This window comes from Salvia splendens, chromosome 3 (genome assembly GCF_004379255.2).
Source record: "Salvia splendens isolate huo1 chromosome 3, SspV2, whole genome shotgun sequence".
NCBI classification, from domain to species: domain Eukaryota; kingdom Viridiplantae; phylum Streptophyta; class Magnoliopsida; order Lamiales; family Lamiaceae; genus Salvia; species Salvia splendens.
The window spans coordinates 4,459,215-4,475,845 of record NC_056034.1 but is presented as its reverse complement, the minus strand read 5'-3'; the positions used below and the strand labels follow the sequence as shown (position 1 = coordinate 4,475,845).

At 33.7% G+C, this 16,631-nt stretch overlaps 2 protein-coding genes across 2 annotated transcripts; both read left to right on the top strand.

The window, feature by feature from the left end:
• Positions 1 to 3,250: 3,250 nt before the first annotated feature.
• LOC121795005 lies at positions 3,251 to 4,922 on the top strand. Its single transcript, XM_042193424.1, has 4 exons — positions 3,251 to 3,277; positions 3,507 to 3,569; positions 3,668 to 4,029; positions 4,133 to 4,922. The coding sequence occupies exons 1-4, from the start codon at positions 3,271 to 3,273 to the stop codon at positions 4,733 to 4,735; spliced, it is 1,035 nt and encodes a 344-aa protein (XP_042049358.1). The 5' UTR covers positions 3,251 to 3,270; the 3' UTR covers positions 4,736 to 4,922.
• Positions 4,923 to 8,112: 3,190 nt separating this feature from the next.
• On the top strand, positions 8,113 to 9,999 carry LOC121793867 (myb-related protein P-like). The gene is made up of 4 exons (XM_042191894.1): positions 8,113 to 8,460; positions 8,552 to 8,722; positions 8,798 to 8,927; positions 9,290 to 9,999. Exons 2-4 carry the CDS (start codon positions 8,590 to 8,592, stop codon positions 9,780 to 9,782), a joined length of 756 nt encoding a protein of 251 aa, XP_042047828.1. The 5' UTR covers positions 8,113 to 8,460; positions 8,552 to 8,589; the 3' UTR covers positions 9,783 to 9,999.
• The last annotated feature ends 6,632 nt before the right edge of the window (positions 10,000 to 16,631 follow it).

Here is a 16,631-nt window from a genome sequence, read left to right as displayed (position 1 = left end):
AGTACAAAATGCAATAAAAAGCATAAAGTTTAATATACCTTCTCAAATACCTTCTCCCGTGGAGAATGATTTTTCATTAAAAAAGAGGAAAATATGGTAGTTATAAGATTTTACCTCTCCATTGATGGAGAGGTAAAGATACATCTTCAAAATGGGAAAATGATACGAGGGTAGTCGTATCGGTTCCGGCGCTCACCGGAGGAGAGTTAGGTTCGTTCGCGGGATCCTCCCGTCGAGCAGCCTAGGGTTCTCGAGCAAGTAGGGTTTTTTTTTTTTTTTTTTTTTTTTTTTTTTTTTTTTTAGGAGGATCGACGATGGTTCCCCATCTACCCTCCGATGTGACTCGGACCCCCGACCTAACAGTTGGAGGTGAAGCGTCTTACCCCGTAGGTGCGCTTCGTTGTCATTCTGGGCCCACAGGCCCAAGGAGAAATTAATCCCCAAATCTGCACTTCCTAGGATTCGAACCTGCGACCTCCTAGGAAGTGAAAGCTCCTTGATATCAACTCCCAAGCCACTAGAGCAGCTTGGTTGGATGTCTCGAGCAAGTAGGGTTTGTCGAGAGGAACTTTACGGAAAATTAAAGTGCGGAAAATAGGAAAATTCTGTGTATTAATTTCTTGATCTTTCAATAGTACAAAGCCTCCTATTTATAATGCTAAAGACCCTAGGTTTGGTTTGACCTAATTCGATTCGGGAAAGAACCAACAAGAAAATCCGAATCGGACTCAACTTAGAAGATAAAAAATAAAAGATATGCTAATAACATAAAATAAAATAAAAAGAATAAAAACTACTAAAAAGTCTAAAATAGCTCTAACTTAACGTGAAACATAATCTTTGAACCACTCGGGTTTCCCGGCGCGCCTTGTCGACCGTTGCGGTTCCTCCCTCGCGACCTCCTCCTCGTCGCTGTTGTCCCCTTCGTGATCTCCGACCGCCTCTGGGGCAGCTCTGCTTCGGGTTGAGGCAATGCGGTAAGTGTCTCTGTATCAGAAAAGGTATAATACTTTCTCAAATACATCTCCCCTTGAGAATGATTTTTCATGGAAAAAAGGTAAATATGGTAGTTATATGACTTTACCTCTCCATTTACTTCTCCCCTTGAAGATGCTCTAAGATATATGAAAAAAAAATAGATAAAGTAAGAGAGTCCATTTACTTCGCCCCTTAAAGATGCTCTAAGAGATATGAAAAAAAATAGATAAAGTAAGAGAGAGGAAGAGAAAAGTAGTGAAAGTATTATTAGTGAATTGTGGAGTCTACATTCTAAAGTAAAAATTTTAAAAAGTTTCTGTTTTTGAGTCACTGCTCAAAATGGAAATAGTTGTTATTTTTTATGAAACAAAATAGTTGCTATTTTTTATGAAACAAAGGATATAACTGTATATAAGTTGTATGAAGTCCTGACATTCTCAAAAATAAATGATCTTGAACCCTCCACGCAAAAAATGCAATAACTACTATGAAGACGACCACAATGACAATGTTTCAAACTCGAAAGTGAGAGTGAAAATAACAAACCCTAATAATATCTTCGAGAACAAACAGTACTTACACATAACGTGATTAAAATTAAAACCATTTATATTCTGAAGATTGTCCATATTTTATGAGAGAGAATTGAGCTAATTAGCTGTCTCTGAACAAACTAGAGACCACTACTATACCGCCACTTTAAATTCGATGTAAGAGAGGTAGATGAGCATTCATGGCTTATGATTTAATACAATATTATATTGCATTTATTATTTACAGAAATTGCACTGTTTTGTCTGGCGTGATGAACTAATATTTCACTCTCATATAAATCGTTTGTGTTATATAATTTTGTTGCCCTTTGTATAGATAGCTACTTGATTACAAATACTCCCACCGTCTACCATTTAAAGAGCCATTTTGACTCGACACGAGTTTTAAGAAATTGTTTGACTTTGTGAATAAAAGTAAGGGGAGAAAGTGAGTGGAATGTGGGATCCATTTAGGTGGTGTTCGGTTTCCAAGATAAAATAGTACTCCCTACATCCCTTTGTAGCTGAGTCGTATTCCTCTTTGGGTTGTCCCACTGTAGCTCAGTCATTTCCTTTTTTGGCAAAAAGTGTTTTACTATCTCTTACTTTATTCTCTCGTCTTCTCTCTACCTTTTTCCTTTCTACTTTATTCTCCTTTTACTTAACTCATTTAAAACATTTTTTTTTAAATCCTGTGCCGAAAAGAAATGTCTCTACTACAGAGGGACGGAGGGAGTACCAAGATATAATCTAGGATTGAGTTGTGAGATTATTTTAGTCATAGAGGGTTATCTATGACTAATTATCCCATGATTATCCATCTAGGATTGAGTTGTAGGATTGAATCTCTTGAACCAAACACACTACAAATATAATCCCGGATACAATCTCGCAAACCGAACACCCCCTTAAAGTATTAATTTTATATTAGATTGTGAGTGTAAAAAGTTGATGGGATGTGGGGTCAGCATACTAAAAGTGGAATAAAGTAAATGGTCATATAAATTGTAGACAAACCAAAATTGCAAAAGGATTCTTTAAATCATGGACGGAGGGAGTACTGCATTCGATTAGGGGAGGGGCGATTGCAGTGATTTTTTTTAATGGAAACTTTGATAACTTAAAATTATATCAGTTCTATGGTGTATTGATATCAGTTGGTATCACAAAATATATCAGTTAGGACCTAATATTCATGAATCATCGAACTAATATTGAAGCAGGAACTGATATATTTTGTGATCTCAATTGACATAAATATATTTGTGAAATAAAATAATTTTGTGTTTTTACTTTAACTCATTAAGAAAAGTTCTGCAATAAATCATTTTCTACGGAGTATTTGATTATTTTAGCTACAAATTACGGTATACATGTAATCAAAGTGTGATCGAGTCTAAGTTAGTATTTTCTAGAAAGCATAAAACAACTGGATTATTAGGGTTCTCAATAAATGAAACAAGGGCATAAATGTGTTTGCTGGGCCCACACAATTCACAAACTAAATGGACGTTCATTTACTCTGAATTGGGCTTCAGTTTCGAGGAATTGGATTTTGCAATTTTTTTAACCTGCCTTTTTCAAAGTGCATTGACAGGTTTGCCCCTAACAACATTCCATCAAAACTTATTTGCCGCGCACAAGGAAAATTTAGCGGCAATTGAAAATTGAACATTTTTTACTCCCATAAATAAAGCTTCCAGATTCAAAACAAAAACAGAACAACACTGAAAGAAAAATGCAATCCGGAGCGCTGCGAATGAAAGGTATTCCCTATTTAATTTGAAGACTATTATTGCATTGTTATTGTATGATTTCAGTAAGGTCTGCGTTCTCCCTCCCCCCCCCCTAATTTTGTTGGATTACAGGGGCGTATTGCATTTCTGGCACTATTGTAGTCAAATTTGTTTACTAGGGTTTATGATTCTTGAGTTGGTTTTGAGTAGGCCGATTTTATTATGCTAGATAAATTTGTGTATATTTATGATTGCGTAGGGTTCGTGCCACCTACTAAACGGCCAAGGTCAGCGGGATTAGATTGTGGTATCCTCATGGAAGGTGTGTTCAATAGGTTTGACGCAATTGCATATTTTTTGGTGTTGCTTTCATTGTATTTCAGTTAATCACTTTTGGTCCCATGGAATTGGTGTTTATAGGCTCTGTAGGAATGAATTCTTCACCAAGGCAGAAGTTTCGGAAGGGAGACCGGACGCGTAGAATGTGGACGCCGCGTGAGGAAGAGATCCTGGCAGCGACACTCCTTGAACTCGTTGCTAGGGGGTGGAAATCAGATAATGGTTTTCGTGCAGGATACCTCACTAAGATCGAGGATAGTATTCGTGCAGAATTTCCAGACTCTGATATTCGAGGGAACCCTCACGTGAATTCGAAAATATCTGTGTGGAAGAAAAGTTATGGTTCTTTGCGAAACATTCTAGGTCGAACAGGTATTGGATTCAATAGTGACGGGAAGCACAAGATTGAGTGTGATGATGAGCAATGGGAACAAATCGTTCAGGTAATACCTCATTTTTTCAAAGCACTTAACCCTCATTCACACACTCATATGTTGTTAGTTTTTTGGTGTTGTATGCGACTGATATAAAGTCCCGAAATTTAAGGCTGATAAAGAAGCAAAGTTTATGCGCCCAAAGTCATGGTCGTTGTGGGATACATGGAAGAGTATTTTTGGCAATGATCGTGCCGGAGGCGGTGGGGCGGAGCAACTAGACGGAGCGGCTGCTGGAGCGCGTTCCCAACAGTCTGGGAGTAGTCAATCCAACGACAATCACTACTATCCTTCATTCGATGATTTCTCCCCGGGTGCAAGTGTTCCTCTAAATGATATTCCTGATGTTAATGACCACGTTTCAGGACAGAGTGAGCAGGGGACATCAGCCAACAAACCTAGCAGCCTCAAAGGAAAAAACGACTCCGGTGACACTGCCATGATGGAGTTTCTTGCAAATCTACACTCACAGACCAATGCAAGGCTGGAGGTCATCTCGTCAAGGATCGGATATGAGTTTGACCTGGCCAAGGCTAGAGATGATGTGTTTGAGAAGCTATGTATTGTGGATGGCATGACTCTAGCGCAGCGATATCAGTTATGCAACATCTTGGGTGACAAGCCTCAGCGGCTCCATATATTTACTGGTATGCCGGAAGCTGCTAGACTTGGGTACGTGTTGATGCTTATCGATGAAAATCGCAGGGGGGTCTGAATGATCGTTTTATAGTTGGTATGGCTGTTATTTTTGCCTTCTTTTAGTATGTGTAAGCTAGTATCTAAATTGTCAGACCGATCTTTTATTTTTGGAAGACTAGTTATGTATGTGGGACGTGTATGATGAGCTGCAACTCTGAAGTCTTCTTTCGGTTTATTGGTGACAAATTCTGTTAATGAATGCTTTCGTGATGTTGGTTGTAATTAGCACTCTTTGGTATACTTTGATACACGAATTAGACCTTCATTTGAATGTCTTAGATTAGAGATAAAACAAAGAAGCAACCCCTTATCATAATATATCATATATTTAGGTAGGCATCAATGCAGGCCCTATGGTGATAATAATACATTCGCAAAAGTCATATAAGGAGATCAGACAACAAAGTCCCAAACTACATTGTATCACATGCAAAATTCACACAATGTGCGTCACATGAGGACTCTTGTCTCCCTGCTTCCGTCGCTCATTTGTGAAGATGTGGCAACCCCCCAATGGATGAGTAGGAACCGCAACAGCTTCCAACCCCGTTCCTCGATTCCTAAACATCTCCCGATTCGCAGGCCACCCCGCGCATGTAGTATACGACATAACCGTCCAAAGGTGTTGCGGTCCATTCGCAATTTGGCGATGCAATCCGCATCACTATCATGCACAAGTCTATCTAGGTGCTCCACTTGCGTAGGGATTTTTTTCAATATACTGTACCGCTTTGCGTGGTCTAGGACCTTTCTTTTTGCCAGCCGGGTACGGGCATTAAAGTATTTGTGCAAGAAATAGGTTGTTTCAATACGATAAATTTGCATAATGTCCTCCAATACCATGACCAGATGACCGTGTTCACTTGTGCGGCTAGACATTCCTTAGTTGTAGAAATGTTGTGGAGACCTCTACAATTGCACAAGCTACTACTTAACAGATACGTGCTCAATGATAAAGTAGCTCCAGAGCAAATTAAAAAACAATACCAATTCCTATGCATTATAAACGATTCAAAGCACAAATTTAATCACAAAATATGCCATCCAAATGTCTTAATTTACAGACATATACACTCTGTATTACAGCACACACAGCTTCACAAATCCAGAATTTTTTAGAACACAACACAGGACAGAATATGGAGTACATGGAGAAGCGGCGACTTACTTGTGGAGGTTGGAGTAGAGATTGCAGATCCTAAATTCGTCTTGGATGGGTGAACTCACGCCTGGTAGAGTCGTCGTTCCCTGCGACAAAACACATAATCAATACAACACTTGGTTCTCCATATCTTCGTCTAAGTTAAGGGCCTGTTTATTGCAGAAAAATTAACCTGAAGCACTGTTGTCGAGAATTTGGATAATCAATTTTCCTTGAGTAAGCTGACAACGGCCGTGCTATAAACTCGAATTCGACTTTGGAGCACGAATCGGGGATCTAGCTTCGCCGATTTGCGAGAACACCGACTGTTTTCCGACTCCGGCGATGGCTGAGATCTCCCCAGTTATCGCCGCCGTTGTAGAGCATGGGCTTCGGTCTTCCTCACAAATTGAAGAAGTGATTTCAAATTAGGGGTGAAAAATGAGAACCTCAGGGGCACATTCGACTTTTGCCATCCAATTCTTGATGCGGTTTACGATGACATTTCAATTAGCACCATTTGGTCAATAAATGCAATTGCCTCATTTATGGTTTGAACAGTACGGGCCTAAATAAAATGCAGGGCCATCCTCATTTGTATGAAGCCTAGTGAACACCCAAATATGACCAGAAATGAAGCCAAAACTGGCTATCTCTAATGTAGTGAACATGCACATGACATGCCCAAAATGGTATTTCAAATAAATAGCTGTGGTGATTGTGATTATATCTTTGTGTCCAGTTTCTAATCACTATTTAACTGTTACATTTAGAGTCTCATTCCGATGTGCCCAAAATGGTATTTCAAATAAATAGCTGTGGTGATTGTGATTATATCTTTGTCTCCAGTTGCTAATAACTATTTAACTGTTACATTTAGAGTCTCATTCCGCTAATTAAAGTACGTAATAATGGTGATATTCGATAAATAAAACTAATTGTATTGAAAACAGTAAAAATACGATGGTTTCAGAGTTTGCCAAATTAAATAAAAATGATGGAGATACATATCGGGTCTTATAACTAGGGCTGACAATTTTCGACACGACACGATAATCCGACACGAATCCGCACGAAATTATTGGGTTGGGGTCAAGTCTTATTGGATTCGCGTCCTTATCGGGTTGACCCATTAAGAACCCGATAATTTCGGGTTGGGTTCGGGTCGGATGCGGGTCGGATACGGGTAACCCATTAAGAAATAATATTATTATTTTTATTATTATTTTAAAAAATATATATTACTTTAATGTTTTAATTTCTTATAAATTAGGTTTACATAGTATAAAACAAATTTTAATTATGTAAATTAGGTTAAAAATTAAGGTTTAATCGTGTAATATTAGGTTTTAATCGTGTAATATCATGTTCGGGTTGTTATCGTGTCGTGTCAACCCATATTATATCGTGTCGATAACGGGTTCGTGTCGGGTGCGGGTCATGTTCGGATTTGAAGGTAGCAGGTCGAGTTCGTGTTCGGATTTACAATTTTCTTAACAGGTCGGGTTCAGGTTAGGCCTTATTGGGTTGGGTCATTATCAGGTTGACCCGATAACGACCCAATCCGCACGATTTGCCAGCCCTACTTATAACTTTGTGTGAGTGAGACGCATCATTAATAGCACGTCTGGTTTAGTAACTTTTCAATTCTAGGTGACAAGTGATCAATTGAAATTAGGAATTTAAAACAGTGCACAAACCGTTGTTAATAATTTTCACCTCTTATCATGTAACTATCTCATATAGGTATAGGTGTAAAAAAAAACAATTGAAAGCACTATAATTTTCACCTCTTGTCACCATTTGATTTTACCTATGGATTGCTATCACTTTGAGTCAACATGAGAAGTATCTTGGACAATTTCAAATGTGATTTTATGTAGAATAGATTAAGCTATACAACCCAATTTAACGTTCAATTATTGTTAACATAAATAATGGATTTTGTTGAAAGCTCACAGTTTTTGTTATAAAAAAAGTTAATGTGGTTAGAAAATGTGCATGCACTTATTGGGATGGGATGTGACGGCAAGAAAAGCGAAAGAGAGGGTGCCAACGTGGGGATCTACGCCCCGTTATGAGGCGATTGACGGTGAAGTCGCCACGACAAGATCTACTCCTCACTAGCCTACGTGGCCATTTCACCCACCACTAAATCTCTACTTTCCATTTCATTTCAACGCTTACTACTTCAGCTATTTATACTCTCTGCCTTCATTAAAAATAACAACTATTTCTATTTCTATTTTCACTACTTTTTCTCATTCTTTCTCTTACTTTACTCATTTTTCTTTTATTCTATCTTACTTTACCAATTCTTCTCACTTACTTTACCAATTATACATTAAAACTCATGTCGTTTTAAATGTTTCTAATTTTTGAATAATGAAGGAGTAAAATAAACTCGCATCTCTTTTGTTGCCGTTGCCTCTCTCATTAACGAAAAGTGGGTGTGTGTCATGTGTATGTGTATGTGTTTGCAATAAAAGTTAAACGCAAACAACTAATGAAAGCAAGAGAATAATGCACTCATATTTTTTACACACTCGGGAATGATTTACTACTCCATATTAGTACTACTACTACTACTAATATTTAAGGTGGCAAACACGTACCTGCCTCTAGTCTTGTTTGTCTCAATATAAATGATATTGCACCCAAAAAAATAACTTCTTTTAATTTGTTGTCTAGCTAGTGTGTTTCAGTGTTTGTGTGTGTGAGAGAGAAACATGGGGAGAGCGCCGTGTTGTGCGAAAGTTGGGTTGAAGAGAGGGAGATGGACTGCAGAAGAAGATGAAAAACTTACAAAACATATTGACGAAAATGGTGAAGGCTCGTGGAGATCATTGCCAAAGAATGCAGGTAAATACTCTATACTATTATTCACGGAAATACTATAACATTTTTTTTACAATCTTCCTCTTTTAATTTTTGTAGGGTTACTTAGATGTGGGAAGAGTTGCAGACTGAGATGGATCAATTATTTAAGGTCTGATGTCAAGAGAGGAAATATATCTGCTCAAGAAGAAGAAATCATCATCAATCTCCATGCATCTAAGGGCAACAGGTTTTTCTCAATATCCGGCCTTATATTATACTATGTTTCATGTTGTAATAAAGTTTTCATTTGTTCATCAAAAGAAAAACCATTTCTGTAAACTCTATCCACAAATCTCCAACTGAAAATTAAAAGTGGGCTTCAGCTAGAATAGGTAGCTATTCACTAGTCCTTTATATATTCAATAAATACAACCTACATAAATTTATTGCTCATAAAAATTATTTACTGTAATTTTATTTTCATTACGGCCACGTTGATAAAAGTGACACGTCGGGTTATATTGTGAAATAGTAACTAAATTGGAATCATGCATGTCACAATATGAGAAGCTAACAAGCAAATTTGTAATTAATGAATGTAATTTGCAGGTGGTCTCTAATCGCCGAGCATTTGCCGGGTAGAACAGACAATGAAATAAAAAACTATTGGAACTCCCATTTAAGCAGAAAATTTCACGGTTTCCGCAGCCCCAATCCCAACTTCATCCCGCCGCCGCCGTCAAAGACCAAGACCAGTAACCGAAGAGGCGGCCGAAAACAAATTGCCGCCGTTATCATGCCGAATACGCCCACTCCGGATAGAGAGAGTGGCAGATCCATTGTGGGGGCTGGAGTGTGCAAGGATTTCAGCTGCCCGGAAATAGAGGATATGGAGATATCACGGGCCGATGATTTCGGGCCTGGAACGCAGATGGATTCGGGTTTGGGTTTGGGCATGGGCCCGAGCCGACAGAGTGAATCATCAGAATTCCATGAGTCCGGGCTCGTGGGCTCGGAAATGTATGAAAGTACATTTTCGTGGATATGGGATGATTACAACGACAAAGAGTTGGAGGATGCGATGCTTTCATGGTTGATGTAGTTGTACAGTTGTACTTAACTTTATCGATATTTTTCAACAAGATGAAATGCCGTAATTTTCATTAATTTAAATTTTAAAATGATGGAATGAATGGCATGGATTTATAGTGTGTATGTTTGATGGTTGAATGAAGTGGTTGTTTTGTGTAGAAATGTAGTTCAAGAGTATTGGAAATGTTATTTCAATAGTATTTCATATTGCAATCTAGATTGAACAAGAATTTGTCTGCAAGTAATTAATTTTTGTTTTTTGCGCTATCATGCATGGTGTACAACATAAGAACAAGTTGCCATGCTATTAGAATTTATTTAACATATATAAATGCATTTAACATATTGTCAACAAAAATTAAATGTTTAATAAGGGATGCTAATCAATTCGTTTCGATAAGAGCAAAAGGAATACTAATTATAATGTTGTACTAACAATATTAATGTTATTAACTTTACCCTTAGGTCATGTTTGATTGACGGGAAAGTAAAGTTGGCAAGGAAAATGATTCCTGGAAAATGAATATCGGGAATATGATTCCTAATAACTTTACTTTCCCGTGTTTGAAAATATCAAGATTTTAAATTTTTTATTTGATTTAAACATCAAACTAAAAATATACTTATTTTTTTATTTATAAAAAAGAATAATAATATAAAAAATTTAATAAATTATTAATTACAAATAATAATTATTATATTACTATATTTATTATTACGATGTATAGTTTAAATATGGATTATCCATCATAATATATAATAATATAATTGTATTTATAGTTACATTGAATATTATAATCATAAATGATTATAATAATAATTATTATTTTTATTATTATTATTATTATTATAATATTTACGGATATTATAATTAAATAAATTTTATAATATAAAATTTCACTACTATTCTATTGATTAATTATTAATTTATAAAATAATAACAATTTATTATTATATTATTTATATTATATAATTATATTTTAATTATTAAATAAATTATTAATCAGTATTATGATAATAACAATTATATATAAATATTATAATAATATAGTTATAATTATGATAATTTTAATTATAGTTATTTATTATAATGAAATTAAGTATAATTTATAATTTTAAATTATTTTTAAAACATTGTAATTAATAATAATAATAATAATAATAATATATTGCATTAAATATGTAAGAATCCTAAAACTGAGAAAAAGAATACATAAGAAAAGTTAGGATTCAGAATCTTAGAAAATTGTACTAACTTTCCTTGTTCTCGGGATTCTGATTACTTTTCCAGTTTGATTAAAAACCACGACAAACACAGAAATTTAAAGAAATCAGATTACTTTATCAGACAGAATCCTGACAATCAAACATGGCCTTAGTGTAAGGCTGTGTTGGGCCCAAACTTTAACATTTCTTAGTTTGGCAGACTACACTATTTACAAACATACTAGTACACTGACCAAACATTAAACTGGATGATGTTTGAAAATTTAATATATACCTACACTTAGGGTTGACGCATAAATAATTTAGGACAAGGTCTTCATAATGTCATCTAGTACAAAATATATATTTATGTAACAATATATATCCCAAAGAATAATTCAGTCCATGTTATAGTTGTGTTTATTTTGCTAATACGGTCTCGTCGATTGAAAATATTGAAGGATTTGTTTGGTATAAATTATTGGAAAAAGATTATCCTCCATATACACAATTATATTTCCATTTATCCATCCATCTTCTATTCAATTTCATAAGTCAGTCTTAATATTAGTCATTGAAAAAAATCTCTCTTAGCATAAGTTGTAGCAATAGGTAAAATAAATGACAACTCAGTAATCCAATAAACCAATGGAAACTAAACGATTTTCAGTTTTGACCATTTTCATACCAATACATTCTGAATTGCTAAGTGCAGCAAATTGAGGATCACACCACATATTGGAAGGCTCATCATAATATTAGTCTCTCACTTTGGATAGAGGTAAATAACATCGATTTGGACCCATTATTGAGACATTGTGCTCCATACTTAAAAAAGAAAATAAGTCGTCTCCAATGAAGCTCTCAAATGAGCACGTTATGCAACTTCCCCCTTTAAAGTATTTGATCAAAATACATTTGCCACATTGTGTCTTTGATCTTGAAAAGCTTCAAACTGGATTCAAGCATTATTATGACGATTATTCTCAGCTCCAATATGATTAATTAAATTTTCCTAATGCATTTTTCAAATTACTAGAACCTGTGGGTGTGAAATTACATTCTCTTTTATCTGTTTGCTCGAAAAGATTAGCAAAAAAATAATACATTACATTTATAAACAAGAAAATTTATGTTTGTCTCAATGACTAAAACCATAAGAAAGTGTGTGTATTTTTTAATCCCCTGAACGAAAAGGAACACCAATATAAAACTGTGGTTTTTTTAATATAGTAGAGACTCTCATTATGTATATGTTTGTGTATATTCTGTATGAAAGAACATAATCAATATTCAATAGTATGAAAGAAAAAACAGGGCATGTCGCATTGTGATTTATTGCATACTTTAAAAGTGGGGCAAAATAGTCGGCAGAGCTATTAAAGTTTAGTTATAATAAGTTATGACAGTTGGCATTTTTTTCAAAACAGGACGGTTGAGGTACAAAATATGGGGTCCACTGACCACTGAAATGCGAAGTATGATGAAATATAGTTGTCCACATGTCACACAAAAAATTAGGCCCGTAAATTGGGTACCCAAACCCGAAAATTCGGATACCTGAACCCGAAATCTCAAAAATATTATACTCAATACCCGACCCGTATGTGAATTCAGGTACCCTAATACCCGATGCGTACCCGAACCTAACTAATCGGGTACCCATAAACCCGAAATTAGTATATTTAAAATTTATTCTTTTATATAAATTATATTGTGATGAGAATAGAAATTATTAAAAATAACACAATAATACTATTTATTAACTATTATTAAAAGTCTAAATTTCAATTCAAATGCTTTAGCTTTCTCTAGATTATGATTCTATGACTATATATATATATATATATATATATATATATGAGCTTTGATCGATTGCTAACTTCACTTTTAATTGCTAACTACAACTAATTTTAAACCATAAAATTTGTACAGATCTAGTGGTCCATAAATTGTCATGTGTAAGTTTATTTTATTATTAATTAAATTTGAAAATATAAGAAAAAACTACCAAAATTAGAGTTTTGAATCAAATTGTCAATGTAGTGTACTAAATATATCAATATGATTCATTGAATATATCAACACAATTTAATATTGACATTGTATAGGTATTATATTGACATTAAACTGGTGGTTGATATTTACGAAATTCAATAATTTTTTTCAAAATTTGACATCGGAACATATGCAAGTGAGATTTCATTGGAATCCTTATAAAATTATCTTGAATTTGATATATTTTGTCTAAAAAAATAATATAAATTGAGATAGTTATAATCATTTAAAATTTTGAGATAATTTTTAAAAGTTAGTTATAACTAACTTTTTGTTAATTGACACTAATACCCCTAATTGACATTTTTTTGTGTTTCGTGTTGATATTCGTAGAGGAATGATCTTGTATCTTGATTTAATGATCTAATGTCTATTATTTAGTTGTAGTTAGCAATTTAAGATTGAGTTAGCAATATAACACACCACATATATATAAACATATAATAGACATTAGGGGGTGATCCGTTGCTAACTTTTCTTAAGTTGCTAACTTGCTAACTCATCAGTGCAATGTATTAAAAATGTCAACACGGTGATATTGAAATGTCAACATAAACTTAAGTTGATATTTTAATACATTATGTTGACATTGATATTTAAATGCCAACATAGTTTATTAAAATGTCAAAATAAATATGTATTGACATTTTAATGTGATCATGTTGACATTTTTAATACACTACGTTGATGAGTTATCAGGTTAGCAATTTAAGAAAAGTTAGCATTTTAACGCACCCCCATTAGGGGGAGTGTTATATTGCTAACTCAATACTTAATTGTTAACTACAATTAAATAATAGCCCTTAGATATTCAAATCAATGGCCTAGATCATCAACGCTGTAATATCAGTACGATCAACAAAATACATCAATAAGAGTATTAAGGTCAATTTACGATAAATTAGTTGTAACTAACTTTTGAAAATTATCTCCTAACTTTAAAATGCATATAACTTTCTCGATTTAAATTATTTTTTTCGCACAACATATATCAAATTAAAGATAATTTCATAAGGATTCTAACGAGATCTCACTTGCATATGTTCTGATGTCAAAATTTGAAAAAAAAATTCAAAAAAATTCAATTTTTTCGTACAGCAACAAATGTCAACAAAGTATATAAAATATGTCAATATAATACATATAGAATGTCATTCTTAACGCGTGTTGACATTCTCAAAGCATTGTGTTGATATTTTTAAAATACTATATTGACATTTTCATCCAAAACTCTAATTTGGTAGTTTTTTTATCTTTTTAGATTTAATTAATAAAAACAAAAATTACACGTGACAAATTTTAGACCGGTAGATTTCTAAAATCCTATGATCTTAAATTAGTTATAGTTAGCAACTAGAGAGTGAGTTGGCAATTGATCACTCCCCCATTAGACAAATAGACACTACTTAATTTTAAAATAAAGAAATTTTGGCATAAATCTACATGTGATTAAATAAATTTACCCTACATTTATCCTATGGGCCATAGGCCCTATACTAAATAAAAATATTTATCACAAATACATAATTAATCGGGTTTAATCGGGTACCCTAATACGGGTTTCAGGTACCCAAAATATGAAATATCCTAACATTAACTACCCAAACCCGTACCCGAACCCATAATTTTGGGTTTCGGGTACCCCGAAAACTGTCGGGTATTGAGTCTGGATCGGGTATACCCGAAACCCGCATACTAAATTTGCAGGCCTACTCAAAATTATAAACTATAGTAGTACTATTTTCTTTTTTACGTTCAGTATAAATTTTTTTTATTTTAAAAATTCGACTACACTACTAATAATATAAACTATGCTCTTTTTGAAAGGTGAATACCTATTTAAATCATAAAATTTAATCAAATTATAATCTTTAACTTTGAAATTGAAATATTATATTATAAAATTTTAATTTTTCTCAATTGTTCCATCAATGCACAAAATATCGCTTTTTAACGATATTCAAAACGACATGTTTCATAATTTTTCTTTGTAGTATTCCTTTATTTTCTCACTTCACTTCATATTTTATACAAATATTATTATTTTTAACATTATAAAAAAATATTACAGTAATTAAAAAAATTAAAACTTTATAATTTAATATTTCAATTTCAAAGTTCATGAAACATAAGTACTAACGAATTTATTAACCATCGAAAACGAAATATCATGTTTCCATCCAAAAATTAGCGCCAGACATTGGGCTGGGCTGCACAGGTCACAAGGTTTTTCTACGCATAAGGCTCAGCCCATATAATAATCAAACCATTTGGGAAAATACGAGTAGAGTAGTAGCTTCAAAACATGGGTGCTGTGCTGTGCTGTGCTGTGCTGGGTATAATTATAAAATATTTGGGACTCTTTACAAAAATCATCTTCACTTTATGTCACCAGACAAAAATTTGACATTGTCGAATGCTAGTGACGGGTGGCAATGAAATCCGGTGAAACATGTTGTATCGATTATATCAAATAATAGTGAAACTTTTGTATTAATTGTGTAATCAAATGTTCCATTGGCGATGACTTGGATGCCATGTAGGAAATAAATAACATACGGCGACGAAATGTGTTGCGACTGAAAAGTGATGATTATATACTACCAAACAAAATAATAATGAATTTTTTATGAATTAAATAATTAACCTAAGCACATACTCCACTTAGCAAATGTTCGATTGAAAGGGAAATGGCATTGGTGTTTGAAGTATAGATGATAACTACTCCCTCCGTCCCGGATAATTTGTCCCATTTTTCCATTTCGGTTCATCCCACATAATTTGTCACATTTCACTGGTAGTGAACCACATATTCCACTAACTCATTTCTACTTATATTTTATTATAAAACTAATATATAAAAATAGGACACACGTTCCACTAACTTTTTCAACTCACTTTTCATTACATTTCTTAAAACCCATATCTGGTCAAAGTGGGACGAATTATCCAAGAAAAGGTTAAAAAGTGAAGATCCAAAAAGGACATTCATTCATTGCTTTTCCCTTTTAATAGTTGAGTTTTGAGTATCAAATGCAAATCTAATCTTTACCCATGTGATTCTGCAACTCCTTGTCTCGCTATCAATAATCAATCATATAATAACTCATCTCCACATAGAGTAGATATATACTCTTTTTATTTCATTTCTCAAATTATAGATACATTACATTGATCACAAATGCCCTTATTTATTATACAATCGCTGTTGGTAAAATATGAATATCGATGTTTAACATCCAAATGCCTGTAACATACAAACCACTCAAATCATTGCATATACAAATGATATTTTGTTTTCCTCTAATAATTTATACGCCAAACTATTAAAAAAACTCATAAAATTTAGTCAAATTACAGTCAATTTTGTAACTACAAAAATTATAAAATTTTAATTTGTTCAAAATTACTTCTAAACAAAAAAAATTAGTAAAAAGTTAGTAGATATAGCAATCATTAAATCATATGTGAATGTTACTGCCAATAAAATAAACGACATAATTTATTCTTAAAAACACATAATTTATGTAAAATCCAATTGGGTGTTCGTTCATTCTCGTAGGCTTAGGAGGCTCTAAGAAAAATGACAATAACG

Coding starts and splice junctions, on each gene's coding strand:
- LOC121795005 (XM_042193424.1), top strand. Junction 3,570..3,667: donor TTGTGGTATCCTCATGGAAG/GTGTGTTCAATA, acceptor TGGTGTTTATAG/GCTCTGTAGGAATGAATTCT. Junction 4,030..4,132: donor AATGGGAACAAATCGTTCAG/GTAATACCTCAT, acceptor CCGAAATTTAAG/GCTGATAAAGAAGCAAAGTT.
- LOC121793867 (XM_042191894.1), top strand. CDS start 8,590: ATGGGGAGAGCGCCGTGTTGTGCGAAAGTTGGGTTGAAGAGAGGGAGA. Junction 8,723..8,797: donor ATCATTGCCAAAGAATGCAG/GTAAATACTCTA, acceptor TAATTTTTGTAG/GGTTACTTAGATGTGGGAAG. Junction 8,928..9,289: donor CATGCATCTAAGGGCAACAG/GTTTTTCTCAAT, acceptor TGTAATTTGCAG/GTGGTCTCTAATCGCCGAGC.